General features: G+C 41.8%; 1 protein-coding gene across 1 annotated transcript in view; it reads right to left on the bottom strand.

The window, feature by feature from the left end:
* Window positions 1–6,552: 6,552 nt before the first annotated feature.
* The window catches only part of LOC141063321 (uncharacterized), a 92,605-nt gene continuing 81,514 nt past the window's right edge, over window positions 6,553–17,643 (bottom strand). Inside the window, 1 exon segment of the mRNA XM_073557372.1 lies at window positions 6,553–8,162. Coding sequence (XP_073413473.1) covers window positions 6,553–8,162 — 1,610 coding nt within the window.

Genomic DNA, 17,643 nt, shown 5'->3' with positions numbered 1-17,643 from the left:
TAGATAATATTTCATTATGTATCTTAATATTCTAATCATTTCCTAAAGATAAAAGCTTTTGGGGTTTTTTTTTTTTCTCTCATGCATTCAGGATCCTGAGGCCTCACAAACATATCACATTACTCGCTCAGCAGCTGCTCATACACTCAGTCACTGTCACTCAGACTGTGTCACATATTTAAGTTTAAACCAAATACCTCACATACGAAGGTGTGATGAATACACGTATTTTAACCCAAATTATCCTAATTATCAATGCATTGTAAACTATTTCAATTTAGTCTCTTAATATTTCTTTGAATATTCCCCAAATACACATGACATAAATATATGTATATGTATAGCTATACTTGACATTTAGGCCTGGAAAAAAAAATTCCATTGCTTTGCAAAAGTTGAGACCCCCTTTAAAATTCTTTTCCTAAGGAACAGGGACATAGTATACTGGTCTGGTATACTTATTATTAGAACAAGGTACAAATTCCATATGCTGTGGTAGTCATTCAAGCCATGCGGAAAAGGCATACACCCAGAACACATTTAAAAATGCAATTAGTTATTTCCTTTTAAGGGTTAGATATATAAAATCATGCAATTATTGCAACTTCCTGTGTAAATAAAGGCATAAATCCTTATAAGAGAATTTTTCCCGATTAAGTCCTGCTTTGAAATGAAAATTCTAAGGAAACATAAAAAATAAGGTTAATATCATATTCATAATTCTATATATTATTACTGATGTAGATTTTAATTTTCATTAAAAAAAAATACAGTTCTACTATTTCTACTTCTACAAACACTCTATATATACAGTATGAATATGTATATATCCACAAACCATAAAACTACAGGATTATAACCTATAAAATAATTACATATAACTCACTAATTGTATAACACTGTTACACAATATATATAATTACTTTTTCTAGCCAATTCCTACACCCATACTTATTTCTCTGCAAAAAATATCCTGAAAGGTTCTTGCCATTTTAAAGCTGATAGATGATTCTTGGAGCAGAGTATTCAGTTTACAGACCATGATGTCACTCACCACCTGTTTCTGTCTGTCAAATTCGGCCATCTTGGTTACAGAAAGAAGATCAAAACTCATCATTTTTCTTAATTCAATTTGTGTCTTTTCGGTGTTCTTTTGCATCATTCCATATGGCTTATAACAAACATGTGATTTTCTTTTTCTTTCTTCGTAGATTTGATTTTGGGGAAAACTCATTTTAGAAGGTTTTGCTAATACAGGCTTCTGATAAGATTTTACTCTGCCTGTCTTTACAAAATTAGCACAATTTACTTTCCTTTCACGATTCTCGTGTTTTCTGGCAAAATCAAGGGATTGCGCACATTCAAACAAAGAATCTTTTTGTGACGCAATAACACGAGATGCAGGATTTAAAAACCAAAATTTGCTTACAAAACTCCTTATGAGGGACTGTGTTTTGACATTCTCATTCAGGATTTTGTACAAACGTTCATATATGGACATAAACGTAAAAATACATTCCTTCCGACCAATCCTTAATTTTTGAAGAATATCAATATCTGGATGATTTTCATTTGATGAACAAAAAATGAGAATTTTTAATCTGTCCTTATCAGTTAAATTCTCATGTGTTTCACCAGATAACTTTAAAGTCAATCTCCTAGCAAAGTTTACAGGGATCCACATTTTGAACAACTGATTCTTCTCCTCGTTAGATAAATCAAATTTATCAACACAACTTTCAAAAACCTCAGAGTTTCTACAAACATCTATTTTGTTTTCATATGCAGGAATTATTTCGCATATCTTAAGCAAAATTTTTCTTACTTTCCTTCGGGTTTGGGCCTGTGAGTCGTCTATTTTTAGTGGTACGTCTTTCCCTTGTACGTCCTCTACGTCAGTTCTGAAGTCTCCTCCTACTTCTCCATCTTGTTCCACGTCTGCAAGGTCACCTTCAATGGCTGCTGCTACTTGTAACTGTTTCTCCACATTACAGTAAATCTCGGGAATATCACTATCCTCTACACAATCATTTTTAGATTTCTCTGACACAGATCTATGAAATATATCTACCATCTGTAGAATATTTTTTAATCTCTCTCTTTCTCTATTGAAAAACTTAGAATCTAACCTTTGATTCTCGAGTTCACACTCGGCATATAAACTTAGCCATAAAACTTCTGAATTAGAATTGTCTACAGACTTAAATTTCAATCTACTCTGCTTAGCATAAGAATTAATTACATCCATTTCTCTTACCTTGAAATTTCTCAGCTTGTTCCTTTGATAGACAACGCTGGGCTCTTGTCTTGGTTTCAGCACGTCTGGCACTTTGGCACTTGTAGTACTTCTCAATCTATCTGGCAATTCTTACTTCTAGGTTCTGTGTGATTCTTGTAAGTAGTGGAATTCCCGATAACTTGCACATATGATTTGACGTTAGCAAAGTCCAATCCCCCTTTTGGGCAAGTGGAGGGAAATCCGCAAAAAAGTACAAAAATTCCGATCTGGCTGGCTCTCCAATGTAAAATAATGCATATCCTGTAAAATACTCAGGACTAGTTACCAAATAAAAATATAGTGGTTTATTTGGATTCTTCCATCAAAGAAAGGTTATTACAGAAAAACAGGTGAATAAAAATAAGTGAAAGAGATATTGTCCATTGTTCATAGCAAAGCAGCATGTATTCTTCTTTCTCTCCAGGATCTCACATGGCAATGGCGTCTGTCTCTCAGTTCGGCTTCGTCGTAGTAAAGTAACATACCAGCTGTTATGTCATGTCATGGCCCAGAACAGATGACATCTTCGTGTCTGTCTCTCATGATGGTGAGGGAAGAACAGCGACCTCTACAGTTAGCCATGAATTATATACGTCTCCTAAAGCACGTGGTCTCTACATATATGGAGCTGTCTTTCTACCATGAGCCAAGCTTAAAAATAGCCTATGTCGTGTAAGCTAAAGCAATGTACAGAACTGAGTCTTATAAGAAATTAACGGATTATTAATATTTAACACTTCGCAATGCCAAAAGTTGCAAAAAAGTATTTAGAAATATAGAAAAAAATATATAAAAGTTCAAATCACCCTTCCACCCCATTCAAAATAAAACAATACAAAGAAAATAAAACATGCACATATTAAACCAATCGCTAAACGGCATAATGAGAAAAAGCCAAAACACCAGAATTATGTTTTTTTGATCGCCGCAACATTGCATTAAAATGCAATAACGGGCTATCAAAAGATCGTATCTGCACCAAAATCGTATTCATTAAAAGCGTCAGCTCGGCCCACAAAAAATAAGCCCTCACCCAACCCAAAATCATGAAAAATGAAGACGCGACAAGTATCGGAAAATGGTGCAATTCTTTTATACTTTACCTAATAAAGAGGAGTTATTTTTACTGAAAAATATTTGTTTTGGGTCGTTTATTTTCTGTTGGTATTTCATTTATCCTATAAAACTCCCATATAATATTCTCACCTTGAATTTATCCTATAAAACTCCCATATAATATTCTCACCTTGAATTTATCCTATAAAACTCCCATATAATATTCCACCCTTGAACGCACGCCGCGTGCATCATGTTTTTGTACAATTTGTGAATAATATATATAGGTTCTCCTCGTCTGAGTTATTTTTGAAGGTCAACAAAATACGATTTTCGTGTAATTCATTTCTCACACTCTAGGTATAATAATGACTCTTCCCTGTGTGGGATTTTTGATAAAGAGGTTGACAACAAGTTGGACAACCCCTTCTCATTCCTCATGTTTGGTCCTGTTAAAATAAAAACACTTACACAAACCTCCCATGCTGGCTCCGTCTCAGTGGTGTGGGCACTTGTGTTCTTGGGGCTCTTTTGAGGTTTTACATCATGTGAGCCCTGTGCCCAATCAGCGCTGACGTCACTGTCCCCACCTTCAGACAAATCAAGCATCATGAGGCCGTCAGAGAGCAGCCGCAGCCCTGGCCTCCTGTTGATGTTCAATACGTGTGAAGGAAGGAACAGTGAAAGCTGCTGCTGATTGGGTGCAGGGCTCGTGTGATGTGACAACCTCACATAAGCCCCGGTACAGTGAGTCTCGACACCGCTGAAGTGGAGCCGGCACGCCAGCGGAGTATGAGTGTTTTTATTTTAATGAGGCCAAACATGAGGAATGAGTTCGCTGAAAAAAAAATATATATATACCGTATTTTTTGGACTAAAAGATGCACCTAGGTTTTAGAGCAGGAAATTAGGAAAAAAATTAACGCAAAAAATGTGGTCAATTCTGTACTTAATATCCCCTATCCTGGTATGTATGGTCCCCTCACCCCCACCCTGATACACATGGCCATCTCATCCTTACCTAGTATGCATGGATCACTCATCCCTATCCTGGCAGGAATGATCACCCTCATCCCTATGCTAGTATGCATGGTCAAATCCCTATCCTGGTATACAGTGCCCCATCTCGTCCTAGTATGCAGGGCCCCATCCCGGTCCTGTTATGCATGGCCCCATCAAAAAATATTAAAAAAAAATTACACTTACCTACCCAGGGCTCCCTCACAGCGTCCTGCTCCGATGCCAGCAATTGTTTTAGGCTATGTGCCCACACTGCAGAAATGCTGCAAAATTGTCTGCAACATTTCCACAACTCCCCGCCGTGAGTAAAATGCATGCGGAATTTGCAAGCGTTTTCCGGCAAAACACAAGCATTTTGCAAGCGTTTTTAGCTTCCATAATGCTAACACTTTCCAACCGATTTGAAGCATCGCTTGAAAAAGTGATAAACAGGTTGGTCCCACTTGTCAAGCATAGTGCTTGACAAGTGTGACCAACTTTTTACTATTGATGCCGCAAATGCAGCATCAGTAGTAAAAAACAGAATGTAATAATAAAAAATTATGTGTATACTTACCCTCTGTCGGCCCCCAAAGTCCTCCCGGTCCTTAGCGACGCTGCCAGCAACTTCCGTTTCCAGAGATGCATTGCGCGAATGACCTCTGATGACGTAGCTGTCACGCAACCGTGACGTCACAAAGGTCATTCGCGCAATGCATCCCTGGGAACGGAAGTTGCTGGCAGCGTCGCTTAGGGCCGGGAAGACTCCGGGGGCCGACAGAGGGTAGATATATCCATATTTTTTTATTTTAATTCTATTTTTTACAGGAATATGGTACACAGGGCATGGAGGAAAGTCTCCTCCAGACCCTGGGTACCATCCGCACATGAAGCACTCACTTTACGTATAGTGGGCATAGCCACATGTGTAAAGTAAGCGTTTCAATGCAATCCTATAGCAAAGGAATTGCCGAGATTCCGCAAAATTAATGGACATGGTGCGGATTTTACCGCGATGCGATTCTACAGCGGAAAAATCCACGGCATAGGCACAGCAATTGCGGATTCCCATAGGATTGCATGGGAATGCGTTGTTATAGTGTTATTTGCACAGCTGCCGGAGTGCTCACCGGGACTGTTCATCAGAGATAGTGGTATTCATTACTCTTCAGAAGGGCGCAGTGTCAGCCACCGGCTTCCTGCTGCTGCTGGCCGTCACGTGTGCCTCTACTTAAGAGAAATGAATATTCATTGGATTCATTCATTCATCAGGAGACTATTTGATATTGAACTATATTCAAGCGAGACTAGATGAAGAAAACCCTAAAATCATGTATCATGTTAACCAAAACAGTCAGAAAACTAGCCCCATATTGGCAGATCCCAGACCTCAAACTATATACTGTGTAAGTTTATAAGCCACTCCAGTGTCAGGAATAGATAGTATGTGATAAACCTGTATATACCGCTCAGGGAACACTTACCTTTCAGAGATAATTTCCATATTCATACTAAATAATGGCACAGATCTCCCAGACATTATGACTGCACATATCCCTAGTCTTTATACCGATATTGCACTCATTCCTTGACAGACCGCAGCATGGCCATTAGTTAGAAGCTGCTAATGATCTTTGGAGCAGGTAAGTTTTCCCTGAGTGGTCCATATTGGGCCATCTGAAAACGGAGTTTAGTCTAGGATAATTTGTCTGCACTACTAATTATCAGCAGTTACATTACCAAACTAGGGCAGTCCCTATAGGAGAAAAACACAAGAATTATACTGTATTTTCACATACTATCTATTCCTGACACTGGAGGGGCTTATAAACTTACACAGTATATAGTTTGAGGTCTGGGATCTGCCAATATGTGGCTAGTTTTCTGACTGTTTTGGATAACGTGATAAATGATTTTAGTCTTTTTTTTGTCTAGTCTAGTTTGAATATAGGTCAATATTAAATAGTCTCCTGATGAGTCGCCTTTGGTGAGGACGATGAAACCCATAGAAATGAGAGGCCTATGTACTGCACTGAACTGTGGGGTACATGTTTTTTTCTATTAGTCACCTATTGACTAACCTTCAGGGGATGAATTATGGGTATAGTTTTATATTTGGAATTAATAAAACTTAGTTTATCCTTTTGTCAGCAAACATGAGGAATGACAAGAGACAACCCATTTAAGAAGATTCAATTTTGGCTAAAACTATTCCAACATTATGAACACAAAAAAGGCTTCTCCCCTATGTGAAGTCTCTGATGTTTATTAACAGCTGATTTCCAAGTAAAACATTTCCCACATTATGAAAATGAAAAAGGTTTCTCCTCTGTGTGACTGCTCTGATGTCTAACAAGAAGCGCTCTCTGGTTAAAATATTTCCCACATTAACAGGAAAAAGGCTTCTCCCCTGTGTGAGTTCCATGGTGATTAACCAATAGTGATTTTCGGATAAAACATTTCCCACATTCTGAACATGAATTTGGCTTCTCTGCTGTGTGGGTTTTTTGGTGTGCATCAAGATTCCCTTTCTGGTTAAAACATTTCCCACATTCTGAACAGGAAAAAGGCTTCTCTCCTGTGTGGGTTTTTTGGTGCTTAACACAATCTGATTTATTGTTAAAACATTTCCCACATTCTGAACAGGAAAAAGGCTTCTCCCCTGTGTGAATTCTCTCATGTGTAACAAGACTTGAATTCTGAGTAAAACATTTCCCACAGTCTGAACATGAATATGGCTTCTCTGCTGTGTGGGTTTTTTGGTGTGCATCAAGATTCCCTTTCTGGCTAAAACATTTCCCACATTCTGAACAGGAAAAAGGCTTCTCTCCTGTGTGGATTCTCTGGTGCTTAACACAAGCTGATTTATTGTTAAAACATTTCCCACATTCTGAACATGAAAAAGGCTTCTCTCCTTTGTGAGTTCTTTGGTGTTCATCAAGATTCCCTTTCTGGTTAAAACATTTCCCACATTCTGAACAGGAAAAAGGCTTCTCCCCTGTGTGAGTTCTATGGTGACTAATAAGAGTCCCTTTGTGGTTAAAACATTTCCCACATTCTGAACAGGAAAAAGGCTCCTTCCCTGTGTGAGTTCTATGGTGATTAACCAATTGTGATTTCCATTTAAAACATTTCCCACATTCTGAACATGAATATGGCTTCTCTTCTCTGTGAATTCTCTGATGTGCAATAAGAGTTGAATTCTGAGTAAAACATTTCCCACATTCTGAACATGAATATGGCTTCTCACCTGTGTGAGTTCTATGGTGATCAACCAATTGTGATTTCCACTTAAAATATTTCCCACATTCTGAACATGAAAACGGCTTCTCCCCTGTGTGAGTTCTATGGTGATTAACCAATTGTGATTTCCGGTTAAAACATTTCCCACATTCTGAACATGAATATGGCTTCTCTTCTCTGTGAATTCTCTGATGTGTAACAAGACTTGAATTCTGAGTAAAACATTTCCCACATTCTGAACATGAAAAAGGCTTCTCTCCTGTGTGGGTTTTTTGGTGTGCATCAAGATGCCCTTTCTGGTTAAAACATTTCCCACATTCTGAACAGGAAAAAGGCTTCTCCCCTGTGTGAGTTCTATGGTGACTAATAAGATTTCCTTTGTGGTTAAAACATTTCCCACATTGTGAACATGAGAATGGCTTCTTTGCTTTAGGAGCAGTTTGTTTTTTAATGCCTCTTTTGTGACTTTGATTTTCCTTAGTAGTCAGTAATGAATCAGAAGATGGGACCTGTTTCATAGGATCAGATGACAGATCTTTGCTGTGAATGGATGATGGTATATCTGGAGTAATGGCTATCACTTCATCTGTCAATGGAAAAACAGATAAGGCAGGTTACAGTTATTGCAAAAGTTAGGGTTACTGTTAGGCAAAAGTAAGGGTTATTGTTAGGGTTACAGTTAGGCTAAAGTTAGACTAAAGTTAGGGTTAAATGGTTAAAATGGTCCGTCAGTATTATAGTGCAGAGGAGGCTTATGCACTTTTATCTTCTGACAGTGAAGAAAGTGCTGTGTCAGATGGCGATGTGGATTTTGAGGGCTTTAGTAGCAGCAACAGTAATAGATCAGAAATGAGCAGTGATTCTGGTCCATCCTCACACACAAGGACCAGTACAACAAGAAGGACAAAGAGCGCTTCTGGAGAAATGTCTCCAACTAAGGGAACAATGCCCAGTACTAGCGCTGTCCCTAGTGCTCTTGAATTGGCGCACACCAATGACAAATTGCACTACAACTTTTGGGGTCCAATTTCTCCTGTTACCCTTTGGAAAAAAAAAATGGAGGGCGAAAAGATCATTTTTTTGTGGAAAAAAAAGACTTTTTATTTTCACGGCTCTACGTAATTAACTTCTAAGAATCACTTGGAAGCTCAAAACGCCCATCACACATTTCCTTGGGGGGGTCTAGTTTCCAAAATGGGGTCACTTGTTGTGGGTTTCCACTGTTTAGGCACATCAGGGGCTCTCCAAACACGACATGGCAACCACTAATTATTACAGCATATTTTACATTCAAAAAGTTAAATGGCGCTCCTTCCCTTCTCAGCCCTGCAGTGTGCCCAAACAGTAGATTTCCCCCACATATGGGGTATCATCGGCATGCTCAGGAGAAATTGAAAAACAAAATGTATAATCCATTTTCTCCTGTTACCCTTGCGAAAGTAAAAAAAAATTAGGTCTAAAGGAAATTTCTTGTTATAGAAATGTTTATTTTTTCCTTCCACATTCCATTCATTCCTGTGAAGCACCTGAATGGTTAATAACCTTCTTGAATGTGGTTTTGAGCACCTTGAGGGGTGCAGTTTTTTGAATGGTGACACTTTTGGGTATTTTCTGTCATATTGACCCCCCAAACTCACTTCAAATGTGAGGTGGTCCCTAAAAAAATGGTTTTGTAAATTTTGTTGTAAAAATGAGAAATCGCTGGTCAACTTTTAACCCTTATAACTTCCTAACAAAAAAAAATTGTTTCCAAAATTGTGGTGATGTAAAGTAAACATGTGGGAAATGCTATTTATTAACTATTTTGTGCGATATGACTGATTTAAGAGCATTCAAAAATGTGAAAAATTTTTGAAATTTCCTTTTTTAACAAATAAACGCAAGTCATATCAGATAAATGTTACAACTATCATAAAGTACAATATGTCACAAGAAAACAATCTCACAATCGCCAGGATTCGTTGAAGCATTTTAGAGTTATGACCTCATAGAGTGACAGTGGTCAGAGCTGAAAAAATTGGTCACAAAGGCAAAAACAGGCTCTGGCGTGAAAGGGTTAATATTTTGTTGCACAACCTTTTGAGGCAATCACTGCAATTTCTGTAACTGTCAATGAGACTTATGTGGTGCTCTCATTACATATTCCTCTGTATTGGCTTATGACAGGTCGCTGAGCCCTCACTGACCTGCCCCCATTATTACATAATGCATATAATAGCATTGATATTATCGGTGATAATGCCTATAATATTGTGGCTATTGTGAGGCTTAGAAAAAAAATTACATCCAGCAAATTGTCACCGGCGATGGCGGCGCCTGCGTAGTAGCGTCTATAAGAGACTACACTCATCACTGTCCCCAATCTCCTCTTTTTCTGTACTGATCTGGCTGTTCATCACTACAACGACACTCTTAGAAGCACCCTTGACCAAGTAGCGCCCCTCACCCTCAGAACTTCCAAACACAGAGTAAAACAACCCTGGCTCACATCGCAAACTCAACTTCTCTAGCGATGCTCTAGGTGTGCTGAACGCCTATGGAAAGAAACCCGCACACCAGAAGACTTCATCCACTTCAAATTTATGTTAAGAACCTATAACGCTGCCCTTCACCTCGCCAAACAGAACTACTTCACCACCCTGATCTCTTCACTAGCCAACAACCCCAAGAAACTTTTTGACACCTTTCACTCCCTCCTCAGGCCAAAAGCACAAGCCCCTATCACAGACATTTGTACTGATCACCAGGCCTCCTGTTATGATTGAGTCACCGTAGGAGGCAAAAACAGAAATGCTCGCTAAGTCCAGAAAACCAGAGAAGTTGGCAGCTAACAGATTGCAGACCCCTGAACTTAACAACACAACTAGCAGTAGCCGTGGGGGGTTCCTACGGTGCCCTAGACCCTTCGATCACAGCCGGAGAAATAAATAGGCCTAAAGAAAGAAAGGGGAAATCTAAACTGCCCCAGAGCAGACCCCAAAGCAATAGGCAGCCCCCCACAAATAATGACGGTGAAGCAAGATGAAAACACTAACACAGACAGAAAGATAGGCTGAGCAAAGACGGGGCCCAAACTAACTACATAGGAAAGGACAGGAAGGCTGCTGTCTGCAATCCGTGAAAAACCCTATGAAAATAAGAGCCAACAGACTGACAGTGAAAAAGGCCCTGAAGACGCTAGGCTTCAAAAAGCTATGTCAGCACTCAGGCATATACTGAAGACAGAGCTATAGGCACAAGGGGAATCAGCTCACCCCAGCAGGGAATGGCAGAATCCAGAAAAGCAAGGAAAACAAAAACAAAACACAGATGCAACAGGCAAAGCAAAAAACTTAGCTTTAGGAGAGCAGGAATCAGACTGGTGTCCTAGAAGTCCACAGAGAAATCACCCGCAGGGCAGAAGGGCGTTGTCCGCCTTATATCCAGTCAGAGACTCCACTCAGCCAGTCATCATCATTAGTCTCAGATGCCTGATAATCAAGCTCACTACCATTCCTTACCAGAAGAGGGAGTTCCTCGGGCCTCAGTGTTGAAGGGAAAAATGAACTCACAACAGTACCTCCCCCTTGAGGAGGGGTCACCGAACCCTCAACCACGCCACCAGGGCGATCAGGGTGAGCCCGATGAAAGGCACGCACCAATCTTATGGCATGAATATCAGAGGCAGAGACCCAGGAATTATCCTCCTGACCATAACCCTTCCACTTAACCAAATACTGGAGTCTCCGTCTAGCCAGACGGGAATCCAGTACTTTCTCTACCTCATATTCCATGTTACCTTCAATCAATACAGGATCTGGAGGTGCCACCCCCGGAACAACAGGTTCAACAAACCTCTTCAACAAAGACTTATGGAACACATTATGGATTTTAAATGTGACAGGAAGAGCCAAACGAAAAGAGACCGGATTAATAATCTCCAAAATCTTGTAAGGTCCAATAAATCTAGGCTTAAACTTAGGAGAAGCCACCTTCATGGCAATATTTTTTGATGATAACCACACCATATCACCAACCTTAAACTGGGGACCAATGGTCCTATGTCGGTTGGAAAACCGCTGGGCCTTTTCCTGGGAGAGAGATAACTTATCCACCACTTGGTCCCAGATCTGGTGCATTCTCTCCACCACAGTGTCAACACCTGGGCAGGCAGAGGGCTCCACCTGCCCTGAAGAAAATCGAGGATGAAACCCAAAGTTACAAAAAAAAGGTGACATCAAAGTGGCAGAACTAGCTCTATTATTTAAAGCAAATTCGGCCAAGGGCAAAAATGAAACCCAATCATCCTGATCAGCGGAAATAAAACATCTCAAATATGACTCCAAGGTCTGGTTTGTTCTCTCTGTCTGCCCATTGGTCTGAGGGTGAAACGCAGAGGAGAAGGACAACTGAATTCCCAGCTTGGAACAGAAAGTTCTCCAAAATCTAGACACAAACTGAACTCCTCTGTCAGATACAATGTTCTCAGGAATCCCGTGCAAGCGAACCACCTGTTGAAAAAACAGGGGCACCAACTCAGAAGAGGACGGCAACTTCGGGAGTGGTACAAGATGAACCATCTTAGAGAACCTATCACAAATCACCCAAATAACAGTCATCCTTTGAGAGACAGGCATATCAGAGATGAAATCCATTGAAATATGGGTCCATGGCCTCTTGGGGACAGGCAAAGGCATCAACAACCCACTAGAGCGAGAAGACGATTTAGACCGGGAGCACGTCCCACAGGACTGCACAAAATGCCTGACATCACGAGACAAGGAGGGCCACCAAAAGGACCGACTCACCAGATCTCTAGTACCAAAAATACCTGGATGACCAGCCAAAGCAGAGCAATGAACTTCAGACATCACTCTCTTCTTCCACTGGTCAGGAACATACAACTTTCCACTGGGACAACGCTCAGGTTTGTCCTCCTGGAACTCTTTCAGAGCACGTCTCAAATCGGGCGAGATGGCAGAAAAAACCACCCCTTCGCCTAAGATGGTAGCAGGCTTGGTCACCACAGGAGAATCAGCAAAGAAGCTCCTAGAGAGGGCGTCAGCCTTGACATTCTTAGTTCCAGGAAGAAAAGAAACCACAAAATCAAAACGTGTAAAAAACAAGGCCCACCTAGCCTGTCTAGGATTCAAGCGCTTAGCCGACTCTAGGTAAATCAAATTCTTGTGGTCAGTGAGGACCACGACTTGATGCTTAGCTCCCTCCAACCAATGTCTCCACTCCTCAAATGCCCATTTCATGGCCAGCAGTTCCCGATTCCCCACATCATAGTTACGTTCAGATGGAGAGAACTTTCGGGAAAAGAAAGCACAGGGATTCATTTTAGATGTTACAGGATCCTTTTGGGACAAAACAGCTCCTGCACCAATCTCAGAAGCATCCACCTCTACCTGGAACGGAAGCGAGATATCAGGCTGCCGCAAAAACGGGGCGGAGGTGAATCTTCGCTTCAGCTCCTGAAAGGAAGAAACAGCCTCCGGAGACCAATTTAACACATCAGCACCCTTCTTAGTCAAATCAGTCAATGGCTTGGCAATACTAGAAAATGTTGGTAGAAATTTCCGATAAAAATTAGCAAAACCCAAAAACTTCTGGAGGGCCTTCAAAGAAGTGGGCTGAACCCAATCGTAAATGGCCTGTACCTTGGCCGGGTCCATTTCAATAATTGACGGAGACAAAATAAATCCCAAAAAAGAAATCCTCTGTACTCCAAAAAGGCATTTAGATCCTTTGACATACAGGGAATTCTCCCTCAAGATCCGGAACACAGTCCGAATATGTTCCACATGAGAATCCCAATCCTTGGAGAAAATCAAAATATCATCCAGATAGATAACCAAAAATTTATCGACAAAATCTCGGAAAATATCGTTCATGAAACACTGGAAGACAGAAGGGGCATTAGTGAGCCCAAAAGGCATCACCAGGTACTCAAAATGTCCCTCCGGAGTATTAAACGCCGTCTTCCATTCATCCTCATGCTTAGTGCGAATAAGATTATACGCCCCCCTGAGGTCAAGCTTGGTAAACCAGCAAGCACCTTTAACTCTGGAGAATAGATCCGAAATCAAGGGTAACGGATACTGATATTTAACAGTAATCTTGTTGAGGGCACGATAATCAATACAAGGTCTTAATGATCCATCCTTTTTGGCTACAAAAAAAAAAAACGGCACCTAAGGGTGATGAGGATGGTCTAATGTGACCCTTCTCCAACGCCTCCTTAATATAGGATCGCATAGCCTCGTGCTCGGGTACAGATAAATTGAAGAGCCGACCCTTGGGAAATTTATACCCCGGGCTCAGCTCAATTGCACAGTCATAACTCCTATGAGGAGGCAGAGACGCAGACTCATTCTCACTAAATACATCCTAAAAGTCCGCCAAATAGTCAGGAACATCATGCGACTGAGGAGAGGTGGAAAACACCGGAGCCTCATAAAAGGCACACCGACAACCCCAACTCACCACAGACACAGATTTCCAATCCAAAACTGGATTATGAATTTGTAACCAGGGAAACCCCAGAACAATGGTATCATGCAGATTATGCAACACAAAAAATCTGCAATTTTCTTGATGGTCTGGGGTGACCCGCATTACCACCTGGGTCCAAAACTGAGGTTCATTTTCCCCCAAAGGAGTAGCATCAATCCCCCTCAAAGGGATAGGCGTCCGCAGAGGTGTCATCGGAAATCCACAACGTTTAGCAAAATCCAAGTCCATTAGGTTCAGGGCTGCTCCCGAATCCACAAAAGCCTTGGCGGAAAATGTGGACAGGGAGCAGATCAGAGTAATTGCCAGAAGAAACTTAGGTTGAACACCACCCACAGAAAACGTGTGTGCAAAACGTTTCTCTCATTTAGGACAGACAGAAATAATATGCGAGGCATCTCCACAAAAAAAAAAAAACACAGCTTATTACGCCTTCTGTACTCCTGACGTTGCTCCCTGGACAAAACTCTATCACATTGCATAGGTTCAGACATTTGTTCAACAGTTGGCAACACCTCTCGTGCAGTTTTGCGTTCGCGCAAACGCCGATCAACCTGAATGGCTAATGACATAGAATCGTCAAGACCAGAGGGAACAGGAAATACCACCATAGTATATTTTACGGCTTCTGACAAACCCTTCCGAAAGAGAGCAGCCAAGGCATTATCATTCCAGGTAGTAAGTACCGCCCACTTTCGGAATTTTTGACAGTACAATTCTGCAGAATCTCGACCCTGGTTCAATGCCAGCAGAGTCTTTTCAGCCTGATCAATGGCATTAGGTTCGTCATACAACAACCCCAAGGCTTGAAAGAATGCATTCACATTAGTCAGAATAGGATCATCTGGTTTCAAAGAAAATGCCCAATCCTGGGGATCGCCACGCAGCAAAGAGATGACAATTTTAACCTGCTGCGCGGAGCTCCCTGACGAATTGGGCTTCAAGGCAAAAAATAGTTTACAATTATTTTTGAAATTCAAAAATTTAGATCGATCCCCAAAAAATACATCAGGTGTAGGAATCTTTGGTTCAGCAGAATGTGAATGAGCAAGGTAGGTGGAAATTCCCCGCACTTCCGCAGCGAGCTGCTCCACACGACCAGACAATTGCTTTATCTCCATTGAGAGAAAAAAAAATTCCCCCTACGGCCTCAGAGATATAGAGGAAAAAATATACACACTTTTTTTTTTTACAATTCTTTCCTGCTATTGAGTACCCTAGGATCTGCAGTACGGCGGGTGATTCTGTTATGATTGAGTCACCGTAGGAGGCAAAAACAGAAATGCTAGCTAAGTCCAGAAAACCAGAGAAGTTGGCAGCTAACAGATTGCAGACCCCTGAACTTAACAACACAACTAGCAGTAGCCGTGGGGGGTTCCTACGGTGCCCTAGACCCCTCGATCACAGCCGGAGAAATAAATAGGCCTAAAGAAAGAAAGGGGAAATCTAAACTGCCCCAGAGCAGACCCCAAAGCAATAGGCAGCCCCCCACAAATAATGACGGTGAAGCAAGATGAAAACACTAACACAGACAGAAAGATAGGCTGAGCAAAGACGGGGCCCAAACTAACTACATAGGAAAGGACAGGAAGGCTGCTGTCTGCAATCCATGAAAAACCCTATGAAAATAAGAGCCAACAGACTGACAGTGAAAAAGGCCCTGAAGACGCTAGGCTTCAAAAAGCTATGTCAGCACTCAGGCATATACTGAAGACAGAGCTATAGGCACAAGGGGAATCAGCTCACCCCAGCAGGGAATGGCAGAATCCAGAAAAGCAAGGAAAACAAAAACAAAACACAGATGCAACAGGCAAAGCAAAAAACTTAGCTTTAGGAGAGCAGGAATCAGACTGGTGTCCTAGAAGTTCCCAGAGTAATCACCCGCAGGGCAGAAGGGCGTTGTCCGCCTTATATCCAGTCAGAGACTCCACTCAGCCAGTCATCATCATTAGTCTCAGATGCCTGATAATCAAGCTCACTACCATTCCTTACCAGAAGAGGGAGTTCCTCGGGCCTCAGTGTTGAAGGGAAAAATGAACTCACAACAGCCTCCCACTTTACAGAAAAAATAGATAATATCCGTCAGGAAATCTGCACCCAACCATCAAGTGCTGTGATTCCCATGGCTCACTTTCCACATTTGATCCCATCACAGAAGAAGTCTCCAGACTCCTGTCTTCATCTCGTCCGACTACATGCACGACCGACCCCATTCCCTCACATCTCCTCCAGTCTCTCTCTCTCCAGTCATCATAGCTCACCTAACTACAATCTTTAACCTCTCCTCGGGCATTTTCCCATCCTCCTTCAAACAAGCCATCGTTACTCCATTACTAAAGAAACCCGCTCTCAACCCATCCTGCACTAACTACAGACCAGTCTCCAATCTCCCCTTCATCTCTAGACTTTTGCAGCGCCTAGTCTACTCCCGGCATACCCATTACCTCTCCACTCACTTCCTCCTAGACTCTTCACAGTCCGGCTTCCGCCCCTACATTTGACTTAAACTGCACTCAAAGTGACCAATGACCTTCTGACAGCAAAACGTAATGGTCACCACTCTCTGCTCATTCTTCTTGACCTTTCTGCATCTTTCGACACTGCTGACCACCGTCTCCTACAGTCTAGGCTCCAATCACTGGGCATTAAGGACACTGCTCTCTCCTGGTTCTCTTCCTATCTTTCCGACTGCTCCTTCAGAGTTTTGTTCTCTGGCTCCACGTCATCTCCTCTTCCTCTCAATGTCGGGTACCTCAGGGCTCAGTCCTTGGCCCTCTTCTCTTCTCTCTCTACACCGCCCCAATTGGACAAACCATCAGCAGATTTGTCTTTCAGTAACATCTTTATGCTGATGACACACAATTATACACGTCATCCCCCCACCTTACCCCCGTTGTACTACAGAACGCCAGTGACTGTCTGCCCGCAGTCTCCAACATCATGTCTGCTCTCTATCTGAAACTCAACCTCTCAAAAACTGAAATTCTTCTGCTCCTGCCATCTACTAACCTCCCTAAATCTGACATTTCCCTCTCCGTGGGTGGCACCATAATAATGCCCTGGCAGCAGGCGCGCTGTCTGGGTGTTATGTTTGACACCAATCTCTCCTTCACATCCCATATACAATCTCATGCCCGCTATTGCCGCTTACACCTAAAGAACATCTCTAGAATCCGCCTTATCACCATGGAAACAACAAAAACCCTCACTGTAGCATTGATCCACTCCCGCCTGGATTATGGGCAGCATGGTGGCTCAGTGGATAGCACTGCAGCCTTGTAGCCGCTGTAGTCCTGGGTTCAAATCCCACCAAGGACAACATCTGCAAGGAGTTTGTATGTTCTCCCAGTGTTTGCGTGGGTTTCCTCCAGGTACTCCGGTTTCCTCCCACATTCCAAAGATAGGGAATTTAGATTGTGAGCCCCATTGTGGACAGTGATGATAATGTGTGCAAACTGTAGAGCGCTGCGGAATATGTTAGCGCTATATAAAAAATAAAGATTATTATTACTGCAATGCTCTATTAATTGGCCTCTCCGTTACTCTACTATCCCCTCTCCAGTCCATCCTTA

Source organism: Dendrobates tinctorius, unplaced genomic scaffold (genome assembly GCF_039654945.1).
Source record: "Dendrobates tinctorius isolate UK_male_01 unplaced genomic scaffold, ASM3965494v1 ptg000249l, whole genome shotgun sequence".
NCBI lineage: Eukaryota > Metazoa > Chordata > Amphibia > Anura > Dendrobatidae > Dendrobates > Dendrobates tinctorius.
This window is presented reverse-complemented; position numbering and strand designations above follow the sequence as displayed.